Source organism: Micropterus dolomieu, linkage group LG09, assembly GCF_021292245.1.
Source record: "Micropterus dolomieu isolate WLL.071019.BEF.003 ecotype Adirondacks linkage group LG09, ASM2129224v1, whole genome shotgun sequence".
Lineage (NCBI taxonomy): Eukaryota > Metazoa > Chordata > Actinopteri > Centrarchiformes > Centrarchidae > Micropterus > Micropterus dolomieu.
Genome location: NC_060158.1, coordinates 10,197,758 through 10,216,300, shown reverse-complemented (window position 1 = coordinate 10,216,300; position 18,543 = coordinate 10,197,758). Strand labels below are relative to the sequence as shown.

Sequence of the window (18,543 nt, the reverse complement as noted above, 5' to 3'; positions counted from 1 at the left end):
GTGCGGGAGGGGAGAAAGACTCCCCTACCCCGGTCTTCCCTGAGCTCCGTCGGGACTGGATGACAGTCCTCAGATCGCGTATCTCAGAAGACTGAGGGTGAGAGCGTCGTCTCGCTGCCCCAGCTCCTCGGGGGGGCCCCCGAGAAGCAACACTCTGCTTCCTCTCCTCTCCGTAGGAGCTCGTAGAGGGAAGGGACCTACGCCTGGCAGCCTCAGCTGCCTTGGGTCCAGACTGGCGAGGGAGGTACTGGCGGAACGCTTCGCCCTGCGTCTGAACGTGCTGGAACCGATCCACCACCGAGTCCACCGCGTCACCGAAGAGGCCCGCCGTGCTCACCGGTGCATTGAGGAGGAAGCTCTTATCCTTCTCAGATATGCCCGAGAGGTTGAGCCATAGGTGACGCTCTGTGGCCACCAGAACCGACATGGACCGGCCAATGGCCATGTACGCCTTCCCCACGAGCGTAGATGTGGTGCGACATGGCTTGGAGGGTAATGCCGGCTTCTCCAGAGAGGACGCAAATCGAGGGGAGAGATAGCTCGCAAGCGCATCCTCCACCCGAGGCATCCTCCCATAACCACGGTCCCTAACCCCCATCACATTACTGTAGTTCAGTGATCGGAGTGTGGAAAGCCGTGTAGAGAAGGGTCTGCCCCATGATTTACTCAGTTCATCATGTAAATCAGGAAAGAATGGCAGAGACCGGCATGGAGGTGGCGCGTGGTGCTTAAGAAACCTTTCATCAAGCTTACCACTAGCCTGTGGTGTCTGCTCCTCCTGTGGCCAGTTGATGTTGAGCTTAGCCACGGCTCTAGTCACCACCTCCAGCAGCTCGTCATAGTCGGGTGCCGCCTGATGACGCCGCCCCGACACCCGGAAGTCATCGTCCACTATGCTGAGCACGTCCACCTCCTCGGAGTCGGATTGCTGCAGTGTCTCCGGATCCAAACCACGAGCGGGAGAAGCAGAGAAATGGGCTCCCGAACGAGGAAAGGAAGCGTCGGAGCCAGCGGATGAAGGTCAGGAAAAAGCCTCAGCCGTCCCGAAATCCTCCGACAGATCACGCTGTGAACCCCATGAGTGAAGCCCCGGGCATGTCCCCAGACATGAAACACACGTCTCATGAGAATCTCCATCCGTGATGTAACGAGGGCAAGGAAAAACACACCTTCTGTACTTCTGGTTGCCGGACATGCTGGTAGACTTCTTCTTCAGGCAAGACACACTGCTTGTAGGACTGGAGCTTTCTTCAAACAACATACAGAGCGCCTGCTGAATAGAAAAAAGCTAATGATGAGTGTGTACAGGTGTGCTTTATACTCCTCCGGTTATTCCGTCACACCTTACCATTCTAGCAACAAACCAATAGGATTGGAGTGATTTCATTCACGTTCAGACCTGCTACGCCTAGAGGCGTTCCCATAGTGTCGTAACCGACGCAGTTCGAGTTCCCTCGAAGGGGAACTCTGTGTGACTGCATGCTTTTCTGAAGTTGAAGCAGCAGAATCAGGTAGCTCAATGTGAAAGTGCACGAGGAAAATCTGTCTGTTCTTCTCCATTGCGGGAAAACATAAAAACCTTGGAACTTCTGACATTTCTTTTTTATTAAGACAAGTGGGTGGAAAACTACGGCCCTACCAACCAACCAATCTAAATTCCTGTCCATATGCTTACATACAAAAAGATTGTGTCTAGCCACCCTCCTTCCTTTTCTCAAGCCTTCCCAGCTTCCCTCGTCCTCTCCTATCTCAATGCTTCTCCACTGTCTCTTACTTAAGCAGACAGCTTGACTACCATACCTTCTGCCCCCCTAGAATGAGGTAAATAATTTCTTCCCCTCTTTCTATAACAAGGTTCCAAACTCCCATGAAGATGAACTTCATCCTTAAAATGTATCTCCCTCAACTATTTCCTTGATTCTGCTAGTTGCGCAACTCTCTCATTCATATCCAAGGATCTATATTTTATTAGACGAGCTATTTTGAAACTGTACTAATAAATGAATGACCAGTTGTATTTACGCAAAAAAAAAACAAATGTATGCACACGTTCTTTACAAAAACACATTGATGTGAGTACACTACACACACAAACACATTTTCCCTGGGAATTAGATTAATGAGTGGTGGGCGAGCAGCAGTGTTGTGCTGAAGCAGATTAATCTACAGCTAGAGCCTGGCACATCAACCACGGCTTTGATGAATGGGAGGTTAGTGTGCTGTCTGCACACACACACACACACACACACACACACAAACACACACACACACACACATCAGATATAAAAGCATGTGCAATGTAAAATATTTCCCTACTGGTCACATATACACAAACAGCCATGGGTAAGGACAGGAGCACAGAGGCACAAAACCTCTTCTCCTTTGTAATATACCTTCTAACTTCAAAAGTCACACTTTTAAGCCCTGACATGTTTTGGCAGCTGTGTTGAAAGCTGGGTGATAAGGCACAAGAATGTATTCTATGACCATGTCTCCTCAGGTAAATCTTCCACACCAGTCACACATATTTCTCAAATCTCCCGCGCAGCTGTGTGCCCATATGTGTGTCCTCTGGGGATGAATGTCACTGAGCTGCATCTGGCAAACTACACTCAATACCTGCACTACACTCTGCCAAGCACAGAATAACAAGTAATGTGAGTGTTGAGTGCTGGGTAGTAAGTATACTTTTTGCTGCCTTGTGCAATAGGATCCTCCTCAAGAATAAAAGTGGTATAACAGCTTTGGATTCAACTAGCTGCCGGTGACAAAACATAGACTGTAGTAGCACTGGACATATTGTTCACTGGTATTCACTGTGATCTGGCGCAGCTTGAACTCCTTAAAGTAAATGGTGACTGATTGTCTCAGTCAAAGTGTTGCTTGTAGCCCTGCAGCTAAAAGGCCATTGCAGCCACTAAGCACCTGTGATCCAATGCTAATGCTACTCCTGACTGTAGGAACGGAGGCCAGTTATGATCCTGGAGAGAACAGGGTTCCCTCAAAGTAATGAAACTACTGCAGCCTGGCAGAGCGGGAGAGAGACACACACAAATGCACACCTACACACAGATAATAAGCTGCCTCAATCCTCCACTTGTCACAGCAGCGGTAGCCTCATGCTGATTTCACCACTACTGATCTATTTCAGTTTGCTGATCATTATACTGCACCTCTGCTGGTTAGCCACAGCTAACAACCTGTAGACAGTACACTGGGACTCCTAACGCTGTGGAATCAGTATAAATGACTGAAATCACTGTAAGGGTTACTTTGGAGCTAACTAGCTGTCCTGAGTTAAACAGACCACTCCAAATGTCTGTGGTCATTACAAAAGGACTAATGGCTGTGATTTCAGAGAGCTAACATCCCGCATAGGTGAAGGAGATCAAAGAATTAATCTGCATGCTTGTTGTGCGCCACAGACTTTCTGATGACTCGGGTTGTGATTGGAGCCCTGATCCTGTCATGGAAGCCTTGAATTATGTTCACTGTCGGCTGACACATCACATCACATGCGCCTCACTAGTGAAATAAGGAATATGGCTGTGAGATTATTCAGTTGTATCTATCAATCAGCAGAATTATATCGGGAGGCTTTAAGTAAATCTCAAATTTTCTTGCTATGATCATTACAACAGGCATGCTGTAATGACTTGAATATCAAGAGTCTCTTTTTCGCCTTTTTGCAAGGCTTTTCTTTTTATTGTGATTACAGTCAAACATTAGTTGAGAAAAAGGGGCATAACATAAATACTGTATAATGATCTACACTTTCTTTACATAATTGCTCTACTGCATGTCATCAACAGGCTCTGAAAATTAATGTCCAAACTCTCCATATGGAAAAGCAAGGACGACATTTTCAAAAAACAATTGGGAGAACAGTAATTCATTTTATATTACACATTGCTATATAATCATCTTGCCAATGGCATCATTAACCACGATTCCTTCTGTCTGTGGATCAAATTGTCCCCCAAACAGCTCATCAGCAGCGAGCTGTTCGAATTTCCCTTTTGGAAATTACACAAAACAATGGCCACCAGTGGAGCGGTTTTGTGGCTCGTGAGCTGATATGCAGCCATATTAGTGCCCTTAACTACCGTACGCCTGTTCCTCTATTACACAGCAGCACTTTTATGACGGCAATCTGTGGTGACTTTAGAATGCCTTGTCTCATCATTCAAGTGCTGCTTAGGCATGTTGTCCTCGTGCGGATTTAAGATAGCGTTCGTCACCTTTCATCCTTTTCTGCGGCAAATACGTATTTTGTTACCAGTGTGAGACGTTTCATTGGACGGGGAGATCATGGCCGGAGCTACACGGGCTGCTGTTATTTTCAAAGTGGAGAGATGATGGATCCGCCAAGCGGAGGGCGTTTAACACAGACCTCTGGAAGAACTGAAGTGGTAAGGGGCGAGCTACTGGATACAGGCCACCCTTCATTAAACCACTAATATTACAGGCTATTAATTATTCAGAGTAAGGTCTTATGACACCATACATCAATGGATATGATGAGGCTGGTTATTAATTTATCTGAGTATTCCTGTGTGAGGGAAAATAGTCTAATTGAGAGATGGTAGTAGTAGGTCTCTGCATGCTCAGGTCCCAATTCACACTGCACTCCTGTCTCTGTTTTTATTAAACCTACAGAATCTGTGAAATTCTTTCAGTCTGGGTGTCTTTTATATGTCTGTGTCCAGGGATCCGTTGTCTCAGAATCTATCCGTGGCTATTTTGAGTTACAAATAGAAGCCATTTATTGATATCATTTCATTAGAAGAAATATTTAAAGTTGTTAATTTGGTTTTCATTTATTACACTCAATATTGAATGAACATATAACTATTAATAACTGTCATTGCCAAGAACCAGGGCTTTAAATGCGTCTTAACACATTTAGCCCACTCCAGCAGCCAGCCTCTACAGCTGCATCTGATTCTCTCTTTGTATGCCTTTAGAGAGCCTCTGAATTTCCACAATGTGATGTCATGGACTTCTCTGACAGAAAATATATAATAGTGTCTCACCCCTTTTTTCCGTTTCCACCCTCTTGCTTTTGATTACCTATGTCATCACACCTTTTGCGCCGATTAAATCTAAGGTATCGGAAATAGTGTGTTTAACTAATTTATCTTGCCAAGCTATTCTCTCACCAAAAGAGCTTCATCCTTGTAATTACAATGGATTAGGGACTAATATCTAATTTTGCCTTAATATGCTTTAATGCATTTTTAATGGCAGCTGGGTGTTAAAGCCGAATTCGGTGCCGTCTCTGTTGGGGGTGGGAGGTGAAGACTGAGGGAGGGAAAGGGTTTCTTGGCAGTAGAGGCTGGAGGGAGGATGGGAAACATTGATTTCTTTGGCTGAGGTTACAGGAGCCTAGCAGGGAGGCAGCTGCTGCATACTGAAGTCATTCCACGTTAAAAATGTTGCACCAGCCCTGATATGCAGTAAAATGCATTTCCCTCGCCGCTGTTTTATGTCAAAGGAGGGAGGGCACAAATGCCTGTTTGAATTATGATCTGGAATAGAGACTGTTTATTGATTTGCTACTTTATGAAGGGATGACTACATCGCCAAGACAAGTGAGATTGAGTACTGCTGGCAGCCGAAAATAGGGTTGAGTATTTAATTATGGATGGATTGGACAGAAAATACAGTTAAGACATGCTATGGTCTGGAGAATCCAATGTTCTGAAAACCAAAAATCAGGCCTATATTTATGCAGATACGTACACACATGCACACACTCCCAATTTTTAAGGGTCAGATCTATAGTGTATGACGAGCACACTGAACAAATAGATATTCTCCGATGCAAGCCTGCATGGATTTATAAATGTATTCATACTCGCCGTTTGTTTGTCTATGCATGATTGTTTTCCACAACAATATTCCATTCATCATTTGTTTCCCTCTTGTTTATTCTAATAGGCTGTAGGAACAAAAAAAATATCTGCATAATATTTCAAAGATTGATTGGGATGCAAATTGCCTCATGAGCCCAATTGGTGTGGCTTGGCCTGTTTTAATTGGGTTCTGTTAATTAATGCTCAATGTGAAGACAAACTGAATTACTTGCAGGTTTTGCGCATGTCATTATCTCCTAATTGTGCCAGTAGGAAAGCGTGTGTGTGCACTCCATGTGCATGAGTGTGTACGCATATTTGGTGAACGCTTTTTTTCACTTGCATGATCCTGCAAAAATCACCACACCTTAATAACAAACAAGGGTCATTAAGTTAATGCACCATTAGGAAGCTACGTTCTAATGTTTTAATCACTGAAAGACTAATAAGAGAAAATATAATTTATTTACAGGCTATAAGTGAATGCATTAGGCTTGTCAGGAATACTGAGGTGTTTAATCTTAAAGTTAGATACATTTTCTTTAATTAGAAATGGACCTCATGAGAAATTCCAACCAAATGAATTACTGGATGACTGCACTTGACATGATTTCTCTTTTAAATAATACAAATAAAAACACTGCACAGGAGTATCTTCAGTGGTAGCCTCTGTACATCCATTTTGGGTATGTGCCTTGCATAATCTGAATTATTCCAGCAAATAATTTATTTTGCACAGACCCAAAAATCAGTCGTTTCCGCAGTGCTTGTACTTTACCTTGAATGAAAAGAAAACAAAATTTTAGAAAATGCTTCCACACTTGAAGATGGATCCAAAGCAGCAGAATTCATATTTTCAGACCATTAAACAGAGGATGCTACATCTCAAAACCCTCCATGCAAACATACAAACAGTCAAAACGCCTCAAAGGGTAAAACGGGAGCGTGAATCATTATGCCACCCATCATGACCGCTGAGCGATTTATCCTGCCAGCCAGTCACTGAGTCGAGGAGGTCCTCAACAGCAACAAATAAACATATTAATGTGATCAGTCGTGCTCCGAGAGGTAGCGTGCATGGCAATTAACGGTCGTCTGTTACTATGCGGACCGGAGTGTCGTTAGTGCCAGGGTGACCTTGAGGAGCCTCGTTAGGGAAATGATTGACATGGCAACTGTTGTCAGTGGTAACGCTGACAGTGGTAAGGGAGGGATGGACAGACGGGTAGGCCGGGTGGCAGGGCTGCAGGTGGTAGACAGTGGGTGTAGAATGCACCTGGGATGTTATGAATGAGATCTGGCTTCATCAAGATGAGAAATGACACAGACAGCAGAGCTCTAAGAAAGAGATGAGCTGTGTCGCTCCAAGTTTTTACCGCAAACTTGATCTGACAACATTGTTTTGTCTACAGAAATGCAATGTGGTTCACGGATATGAATGTGACTAGACAAACACTTGACAAAGCAAATTACTGCACCTAATAAACAGAGTGATTATGACTCACTTTGCATAGCCATTAATGGTTGTGGAGTGGATTGTCAAGTAACTTCCAACCACATCAACCACTAATCACTCAGCAACAGCTACAGTACAAATCCCGCATTGTTTTTTTTACTGCTTGACATAACAACACTTGAACTGCAGAATAAATGGATGTCGGGAGACCATCTTCCATGACAGCCACTGTGCAGGTCAGTGCAAGTGCAACATTGTACCTGTGATGTCGTGCTGTTTGAAGGAGTCGCTGTAGATCTGGTGCTGATTGGGACAGTGTTTCTTCAGCCATTTGCACACGTCCTGCTGGGTCCACAGGGCCACTGGCTTGGACAGTTTCACATATCCTGGCTAAGACAAACCAAAAGTTTTAATTCAGCATGCTTTCACAATCTGTTACCCTGCTTCAATTTTCAACACACGTCACAACACCTAAAGCAGTGTACCAATTTTTTACAAGCTCAATGGACTGTTGCTTGGTTGTTGTTCTGGTTTAGAGGCCCTATATGTACAGTATGTACATGTATTAGTAAAGCCTAGGGGGACTGTTTGTGGACTACCACTTTCACATTTTGGTGAGAGCCTATGGTTTCAGGACTGCACACCGTTGTCGTCTTCCACTTCACGCCATATTAATGCAGTCATGTGACACCTTACATGCCTTGGCCTTCCACTTGTCATATAATATTTACTGGCTGCTGTGTGACAATTCCCCTCAAGGTTCAATCTTAAACACTAAAAGGAAAAGACAAAAACACATAACTTAAAGTCAATAAAGACAATACATATAATATAACACAATATTTATACAATCTAAAGCTGGGCAGAGACTGTACGATTTTACGTTGTGTTAAGTCACACTACACTATTTATTCATCTTATCTGTCAAAATGACTTTGGTGGCCACACTTTAGAGTTTGATCAACCAGGTGCAGCATTGTTGCTCTTGTTGAACGTAACTACGGAACCCCTGATCTCAAAATGTGGACAAGAAGAGAAAAGCAGTGTTACTTGTACAATCCCAGCATTGAGGTACCCTGGGAAACTTTAATTATAGATATGTTTTTGTTAACGTTTAGTTTTTCTCCCCAAATTGCACTGACAAGCATGTTTTTCAGAAAAAAGTCCCTTTGAAATCTGCATTACTTATAGTATTTATTGACAGATTGCTACCTTTAACAGCACATTTCCACCACCAAATGTCTTTTTTTAACTAGTGCAAAAACAACACAGTCCGAAGCTGTTAACAAAAAGCAGCAAGTCCTCACATTCAAGAAGGTAAAACCAGAGAATGTTTGGAGTTTTTGACTGCAATGATTAAATAGATTTAAACACAAGCAGAAAAAAAGGGGAAAAAACAAAAAACATAACGGCACAAATTTCTGTTGCTATGCTTCACTGCCTTTTGAACCCCCCCCCCCAACCACATGCACACACACTGGTTGTGTGTATGTGTCCTCACGCATGTTTTGACAGAGCTTTAGATACAAACAATACATTAAAGAGCTAATCAAAATATGAAGCTTTCATCCAACTGCACAAAAGTATGACATTTAATATAGGTGATATTACAATGCATGTAATAGTATACACATATGCACGTATCTGCATTGTACTGTACTCTGGTAAATACTACATACTTGGGTATTACAGTAGCTTGCCAAAGTATCACTCTTGAAAGTGCTGGCAATGCATTTGATTTTGATTGAGGGGCTACTAAAATTACAGAGAGAGGTGATTAAAATTTCACATCCACTCCCCTCCACTTCAGCCTGCTCTCTGGCTGCCGTGTGGTGTAGCATAGCAATGGAAGCCCTTCTCCTCTCCACCCAGAGAAAGCAGAATAACAGGTACTGGCTGCACTTCCTCTGCTTTGCCCTCTCGCTCTTTCCCCAAGCTCTCATCTCTCCCCCATATTCAATCTCGCTCGGTCCCTGTCAGCTCTATCACATTGTCTTTCTCACTTCCTCTCCCCACATACTATGGCTCTCATCTTTCCCATCTACCTCTCTCTCACCTATTTCATATTACATGGTACTACCTCACTCTCTCTGTGTCTGTATATCTTGCATCCCAGAGAGAAAGAGAAATTGAGGGGAGATGTATATGCAGGCTTTGGCATGTGTCTATCCCCTGCAGGTAGGCGAAGTGACAAACAGCCAAAGCAGGCAGGTAAGTAGGCGGGCAAGGCCAACTCACTTGCTTAGCTGCCTGTGTGGATAGATGCTGAACCTGCAGGGAGGGGATGGAACGGTATCGCAGGAAGATACCATTAACCATTAAACACAGCTCAGCTCAATGCTAATTAACCCTGACTAGGAGCCCGAGGCTACAAAAGAGAAAGGGAGGCCCGGATGGAGAAAGAGTGAGGGACAGAGTGCAAGGAAGAGGGAGAGGAGTGTGTGAAAGAAGAGTAGAACCAGCAGGAGAGAATGGAGAGGAATAAAGTGGGAGGGCAGAAGAAAAGGGGAGCCAGTGCTCCAGAGCGGACTCTGCAGAATTTGACACAGGAGACTCTCTTATTTTCCATGAACCCATTTGTGAGTCAGTGGCCATCTGTGTTTTACATTCTGCACTGATTTAGCCCATAGCTGTGTTCCCGGGGCTGGTACAATAGGTGAGCCGGTGCCTACCAGCCAGCCAACAGAGCTAAAGGGCGGAGAGAAAACAGCAGAGAGAAGAAAACAGGAGTACATTCATGCTCAAAGAGCTGTGTTCAAGAGACTCCAGGCCAATTAGAGATTTGACTGACAGCGCAGGGGTGAGGAGAAGCCCGCTTTATTCCTAACTGCAATATGTCTGGGAATAGGTGCGCGCACACACACACACACACACACACACACACACACACACACACCCCATGTGTGCACCCACACTGAAAGAAAAAACAATTGATGAATACAATGTATACACACATTCAGCACATCTATGTACAAACACACACACAACCATCCAATTCCCATGTGTGCCAACTTGCATTCACCGTGGCGCTTGTCCTTGGCTTTAATTGATAACTGAAAACCCTGTACAGCTCCCAGTATTTTTCACGTTACCTTAGCAACAGAGCAAGGACAACCTCAAAAATTAAAAGATGAAGAATAAAGCCTTTGGGGAAACGCACAACCTGCACATGAACCAGAGTGTGGAATAAACATCCGCACATTAACGACCACAGTGGAAAACTATTACTTACATAATGAAGCATGTAATCGCCCTAACACTGATAAGCATTTAAAGATCCAATATGAATGTACTCAGCTAAATTAATCAAGAGGCAATCATATGGCGCCTTTGTGGAGACAATATTGGAATACAAAAAGATTTTGGAATGAAAAATGCTGAAAAGCGTTCCAGAAACAAACACCATTTGACTGGAAGAGTGAATATGGTAGCCATGTTGTGTATAGCAGTAGTTGTTTCTAAGGAGTACCCCCTCTTTGTGTAGTGATTTTCATTTTGGCTTGCAGATTGTTAGGCTGATTGCAGGGTCATATGGCTTTACACTCAATTAAAAATGTTAACTATAGCAGCAATTAGCGTATTTAATGACACTTTTGACATTCATTTACTGTATTTAGTATTAAACTACAGTGTCAAAAAGATTTCACAGTCAGAGATTTTTGTGTACTTCCTAAAAATAACTCAAATTGAACCTCAACCCTGGATATTTCCCCAGACAAAAGAAGTGGGCAGAGTTCATTTATTGAGCAAATGCATACAAGGGCAAAACAAATATTCAATAGCTCTTTGACAGCACAAGAGCTGTTACATTGTTCAGAACCATTACAGTTGTCTAGCAGCCTTCATCAGGAGCAATATTGTTTGTTGGATGAAACATGGCGGTGTTCAAAACAATGCAATCACAATTCATTGTCCAGTTGGGTTTTGAAAAACACAACAGCATAACACGTCACACTGCAAAGCCATTTCAGTCATTTTTCTTTACACTGTTTATTCATTTCATATTTTATTTTCATTAAAAAAGGGAGAAACTGAACTTTTGAGCAGTTTTATATATCATATCTCTAATGGACATTTTTGCCTAAAGCAATATTGCTAAGTTCTTAAAACCTCTACCTATAGGAAGACTATCTTAAATATAAGCTGGGAGGGGAGAAGGTTGTTTATTCATGTACAGTATTTTCAACAGTTATAATACATACTTTTCCTATGAAGACATATTTTACTTAACTGTTAAATTGTTATTCATTATCTGTCTTTATATCAGTCTCTGGTTATGGATACCTCACAGGGTTAGTTTAAGTTGTTTAAACTACATCAATAAAAACGAAAAAATACCTTCTATCTGCTCACAATTACATTATTGTGTGTTATAAATCCTTAATTAAATGTTCATATATTGCTTATAAATGCTAAATGTAGGGGTTAAAATTAAATGTTACCATACAGTATATCTGTGTGCTTCACACATTTTGCTCTGACGTTTCAGTAGGTACATTTAAAGTACTACACAGAAATTAAATTCTGACTCTGTTTACTTTTTCCTCCCGTTTATCTTATCAATTGTCAAGAATAATAGAGAAAGTGCAAGGTTGCACTAGACTGTGATCCTTTCCCTATCTATATTGAACTTTCTTACAGTGAGATGCGCTGCTACATACTACCCTCTAGTGTCACAAATAAACACAGCAACCACTTTATGAGACAGAAAAGCGCTGCGAGGAGGGCACTGCCATTAGTGTCATGTTGACGGAGTGAATGGCAGTTTGAGACACGGAGCCCTGCATCGCCTGCCCTATCTCCACTGCACTGCTAATTAACAGCTCTGGCATGCTCTCTCTCGCTTTCCTTTCTCTCTGCTTCGCTCTATTTCTCTTGGCCAGAGCTGGCAGGAGATGAAAATTCCCTGTATTAATTAATATGTTACATATAGGAATGGGGATGGAACCAAGATATGTAGGTGGGTATGTGCGTGCGCACATGTGTGTATGTGTCCAGAGAGCTGTGGACTGCTGACAGAGAATAACATGCTGACAGAGAATAACACGCTATGCTGGATAGATTAATAAGCCTTCAGAAGGAGCCCCTGTTTACAGGCAGTGCCAACTTTACTTAGAAACATCAAAGAAAGCACGCAAGACCGCTTCACAGTCCCAGAACTTAGGATTCGGCAGGGTCCATAGAGCTTTGCAGTTATTGTTAACACTAAACAAGATACAGTATATTCACCTTGAGCTTGATATTCATTATGACTGAGATGAGCTGATTTGCTATGGATGTTACAGCCATCCACCAAGTCTAAATGGCTGTTTTGTGCCTCATGCTCAATATACGGCTCAGCCTTGGCTCGATTACAAATCAAGCCAGGCGCAGGATTCTGCTTTAATCTAATATTTAAAAATTAATTCTGCTGATGTGATTAACTGAAACGACCTATACTTCACTTTTCTACAGGTACGTACAGTTCTAAGGTCTGGATTTATTACGTCTTCACATTTTTTTTCCAGAGCTAACTTAGGGATCATTAAGTACTTATGCTCTACATGAAAACCAGATGGATGAGCTTTAATGTCTTTGATTTTCCTATAACAAAACAATCCTCAGCATATTTTTGAGTACATCATAGTCAACAGTCCTGACAAGATGTTGGGTTTCCCACCAGTAAGCCGAAACCAAACACTGTGCATTATGAATAGGGCAGGGTATCAAACCTGAATGCTTCTTTGGTCTTGACTAAAATGTGTCCGTATGAATGAGTGTCAAAAGCTTTCAAGAACTGAAAGCTGGCATCAAATGTCTTTTTGAAGGCTGGATATCTAGGTTACTTATGTTTTGGTTACCGATTGTTCATGATTCTGCACCTATTTCGAACGCGCAAGGAGACAGGAAAAGGTCGGAGGAATTCAAAAGCAACACTTTCAGTATAAAGACAAACGTGTTTCAGCTTGTGCCTTCATCAGCGCCATCATACAACACTTTTTTATTATACTACAACCTTTTCAGTTGCTAATACAAAACATGCCAAAATATTGGCACTTTTAGACTGTAGTTTATTTATACTGCTTAAAAGTGTTTTTAGATCATTGCCAAAGAGTTCAACTTGAACTCTGGGGAACATCGATCTACATACTGTAAATGTATTCAATCAAATGTAATAGGGTTAGCACTAGCCTTATATAAGGTAGCTAGTGTGCATCACAAGAGCTGGTGTGTGTCTGATTTAAATCCATGTCAAAATTATACCAGGCCCCCATGAAGCTGTAGACACTCTACCGCTATTGACTTTAATTGTTAACAGTAAGGTTAATATATCCAATGGTGCAAACCTCCCATCTAGCTCTTAATTAAGCTACCCTATAAACATTAATAAATAATATCTGGCCCGTGGCTGTGTTGCATGATAAGAATAGATTGCCATTCTATGTAATTATAATCTTTATGCACTTGATTTATTCTTAACTGCAATCCAGAGACACAACACCGAGACTGAAAGCTCAGTCAGTTAAATTGTTTTAGCTAATACAGAGCGTCCTCCAGGTCTCTAATGCAATTCAGACTTAGCTGATGCTTCAAACAGAATGATGCCAGGATATAAAATTACATGATGGTGCCCACAAACCACCACACTGCACAGATAGCATGTTACAGATACTGTGCATCAGAATCACGACATATTAACTTACAGAAACAAGACATTACAGTGTGTGTGTGTGTGTGTGTGTGTGTGTGTGTGTGTGTGTGTGTGTGAGTGTGTGAGTGAGTGTTGTATGTGTGTGTTTGCACTAATTGAACCCAGGCCTGGCTGGCTGGCTGGTATTTCAAAAGCTCATCCAGGGTTTACACAGGACTGTGTCTGACTCAAAGTTCTTCCACTTGTTTTGATTGACAGCTGATTACCACAGATTTTACAGAGAAAAGAGAATATGAGAGTGTGTATGTGTGTCTGTGTGTGTGTCCTACTGTCCCAACCATAGTCTATTTCTGGATAAGGAAGTAAGGAATTTATTCTGCATTGCTGATGAAGGATCATTTGATCTATTATCAGAAACAGGAAGAGTTGAAACTCAGAATGGAACAACAGCTTGTCTGTCCTTGTTTATTCTCAGTTAAAGTCTTTGTTTGTACTGAAGAAGAAGCAACTTCACTGTTTCAGTTCAGTCTCACCACTTATATATTGATTCACTTAAATACTGATAAACTCCTTGAATGCTACCTAGCATACGCTGGCATTTAAAGAGCCAGATATTTCCATCAGGAGTTTGTTGAAGACCAAAACAGAGCTAAAAACTGACTGAATATTAGACTTACATTTGTCGGATGGCCAGAACCCAATTTGTTGCTTGTTCTGTGCCCCCCAAGTGGCCAAAATAGACAACTAATTGAAATGAATGCTTTAAAATCATACATATTTAACTCATATATCAGAACGACACAATTTACTGAAATTCAGAAAATCATGTCATGTTTCAACTGCTATCTGTATTTGATTGAACCTTGAAAGTAAGGTCAAAAAGTACTTCAATGTCTTACCCTTTTGGTTTATTATTTCAGGTGCCGAATGCTATGCATGTGGCAATGCATTGTCAACAAGCAGGGTGTCGTACAAAAACCACATAAGCATTCTCTGTGGGCGGGTATCTTGTTGAATTTAAAAATTGTACTTGAGTACACAAACTTAGTAACAATTAATTGCTGACTTTATTTTTTCATGTAATCTTTTCCTGTGTGTGAGGAATTTGAACATTTCGGTCTTTGCTGCCCCCAAGTGGTCACAAGACACATTCATTAGGATAATCACATTTTTCTACAATTTGAAAGATGCTATAATAAAATTTAAATACCTTAGACAGTCATGACTTTCCAAAGTCAAGGACGGAATCTAAAGATGTTAAACTACTTGTAATGAGAGTTGACTGCATTGGCGTGAAGTTGATTTCCATGCTTTCTGGATTAAACTTTCATTTAATGGTGCTTTCGGACCAACTCTTACCCGTGACAGCTCAGACTCCGAGACAGAGCGGTGTGGCGGCGCATGGCGCTGGTACATGGGGGGGCTGATGTCCTGGTAGCTCGGGCTATCGTCGTCCAGCAGCACAGACCCCGCGTCCACTGACTCCTCCTCTTCCTCCAGCTGTGACGTGACGTCTTCCGGGCACATCTGGTGGTCGATGCCATTCTGGCTCAGGTTGCAGTGAACAGCTGCATGTGCAAGAAGGCAAGAAAAATGATGGGTAAGGTTAAAAAAGTACATTCAAGTATGTTTTTCTGTAAGTAGATCTAAATTAGAACTTAGATGTATTTTAACTCTAATCACTTAGGTTGCAATTACTTGAATGTATTGAAGTTGTACTTTTCTGTATAAATGCTTGCAAATAAATTATTTGCAGTGCTTCCAAAATAGATTTATGATTTGCTTAATAGTATCCCAAATTGTTTTTATAATGATCTCTTATCTAAGGTGATTTCTAACTACTTGTAATTTCATGTTACTAGGTCTAATCTGTGAGCATGTTGAATCAACTCAAGTCTTCCCACACTGAATGCTATACCACAAAGATTCCACTAGATGGCAGCAGATAATAATACATTATGGGTCACACTAACATACAGTCTTTAAAATATCCTGTTTTTGCAGACAGTATACAAGTACAATGTATTTAACCATCAAATGAAACCATCAAATATTAATAAAGATACAAGATGTGTCCTGAGAACTCATTTATTATTACATTAAATTTATAAACCCAGAATTAGCATGCAGTACTGCACTTCCACACCCATCTTGACTTCACAACAGACATGCATATATATATTCAAGAGGTGGTATTATGCTTTCCCCCTCTCATTTGTGGAGTTATATATCTTTTATGTGCATGTAACAGGTTTGCAAAGTGAAAAAGCCCAAAGTCCAGCCCAAAGGGAGTTCCCATCTCCCACAGAAAGCTCTGCTCTGAACCGCTTGAAAACAGCTCGTTTATAGTCCAGCCCTTCACTTCCTTTACTTGTGACGTCACAATGAAAACGCGTCATAAAGCTTGCCAAGCAGCTTACGGGGGTCAGGCACGGCCTCAAACCAAGCTAGTCTGAGCGGAGGCCCTTTGGCTCGACTCGCCTTTGTTTGGGATTCCATTGTAGAAATGTTGCACCTGTACCTGCTTCCAGGTACTTTTTTTCGTATCACCTCACCTCCCTCCAGGTTCCAAGGCAGCTGAGGGATACTAAAATGTAACGTGAAAACATGACAGAGAGAATATTCTCTATTCACTGCATCATCATTGCTGCACCAGACAGGCCAGCAACAGAAAGTTTTATATTTTACACTTTTCGTACGGAATTTCATCACTAAATCCACTTCTGGGAAGTTTTGAAGTGAGAAATCAGCTGTGTAGATTCCGAATATTGACAGTTTTAGAAGTGATGGCGGAACAAAAATGTGCTTGAATATTTTCGGAGTTGAGGAGCTCCACAAGTGGCTGTGGGGGAAGCCTGCGCCAACCCGTGGGAGGAGCGTGTGAGGCCGGCCAGCCGCCCGCTCACAGAGGCCTCTGCTCCCGCCATCACACAGACCGCTGCAGCAACAACGGCAGAGGAAAACACAGCTGGAAGTGTCGCATCGAACATTACGTCACGGCAGTTGTGTGTGGTGTCGCTATGACGACAAGCTACGTACTATCTCTGGGTTCTATCTGCAATGGAAAACGGAGCAGGGACGAGTAGAGTCGAGTCTATCGATTTGCGCTATGGTAGCTTTTTTTGGCAAGGCAGCATAAGTCGTCAGAACACCGGCAACAGTTCAACGTTTCGTCCTAATGGTAAGATGTGGAACAATGATGTTGTGGACTTGTGAGTAACTTATACCATCCGCTAGGTTACGGTCGCAGTCTGAAGCAGCTTTGATTTGGATCACACAACCTTGTTTCTTGCGACCCGCCCTTCTCTGCTTCTGATTGGCTAGCAGTCCTTACCTGGGAACTGCGCACGTGCAACTCCCAACAAAGATTTTATACAAGTAAGATGCATCACTCTGTAGCTCAAGAGCGGAGCGTACAACACAGGGTGAAAAGAGGAGCTGCAGCAATGTGTAGTATGAGAAAAATATGGTGTTTTTTTGAAAATTAAACCATGTAAACCTGTTCTGGTACAACCCCTAATTAAGATTTTGAACCTGAAAATGAGCATAATACCACCTCTTTAAATCCAGAAAACACAACTACAAATTAAATAGAGCATGTTAACTTTGACTGGATGTGGATGTTTAACTTGCATAACCACTGTAACCCAAGATTGATAACTGAGCACTACAACAGCAGGTTTCTTCTTCAGCCAGAAAGAAGCAACCAACCATTCAGTGAAAGTGATTGCTGTTTTGTTTTGTTAGAATAAGAAAATGCAGAAAATAAAGTGGGCCTTGATGAGATATCAACATTTTTACAGCTGCAAATCCAAGTATAACGCTTACTTGTTATGAAAAATTTGCAGTCAAGTATAAATGTTAGGCAGATGACTTAAAAATAAAGACAGGCCTTAAATTTACTGAATCAATTCCTATCCACGTAAAGCTGTACACTATACTGGAGCTTTAAGGAGATGAAGGACAAAAATCATATCAGCAGAATGCTTCAATCCCTTCTAATAAACTTGTATCGTACCACTTTGCCATTTCCTCCATGAAGTGATTATTTTTAGCTTTTGTTTTTGTAGGAAGTGTCAGGCTGTGGCAATATTTTAGTCTCATCAGTCGGTGATGCAGGCGCAGAAGTGACAGCTAGCAGTGAATTGTGTGGTGTCACTGAAATAGGCCATTTGTCATCATGCAATCTGCCCACTTGTTCTAAAAACACAGGCGGTTCATTTATGTGGAATGGGAGCCAAAGACCCCTTTCATCACACCTGAAGGCTGCTTCGGCTTCTGCTGCAGCTGAGGATTAAAGGTCAGAGCAACATTTTTCAAAGGCTGCACATTCTGCGTTGCTTAATGGTCTAAAGAGAGCGAGAACGGACTTGAAAACAGAATAGAAGTAAAGCACATACATTTATAGTCTATAACAAAACACTTTAGGCAATGAATCGTATAAAAGCCAAATATAAATTTAAAAAAAATCAATTAATGTTTAAATGTCCCTGGTATCACCAATGGACAAATTGGTGTTGGTGGGGATTTAAAACGATGACAGCCATTTATCGACCAAGCAAAAAAAGAAATCTGTATGCTGGCAGTGCCCAGCAAGC

At 42.0% G+C, this 18,543-nt stretch overlaps 1 protein-coding gene across 5 annotated transcripts in view; it reads right to left on the bottom strand.

Annotated features, from left to right (window-relative positions):
• Nucleotides 1-18,543, bottom strand: part of samd12 (sterile alpha motif domain containing 12) — a 103,632-nt gene that overhangs the window by 67,031 nt on the left and 18,058 nt on the right. For all 5 annotated transcript variants that reach the window (XM_046059424.1, XM_046059423.1, XM_046059425.1 and 2 more), the window contains exons 2-3: nucleotides 15,305-15,513; nucleotides 7,575-7,704 (exon numbers count right to left, since the gene is read on the bottom strand). In XM_046059424.1, coding sequence (XP_045915380.1) covers nucleotides 7,575-7,704; nucleotides 15,305-15,513 — 339 coding nt within the window. The remainder of the gene's footprint in view (nucleotides 1-7,574; nucleotides 7,705-15,304; nucleotides 15,514-18,543) is intronic.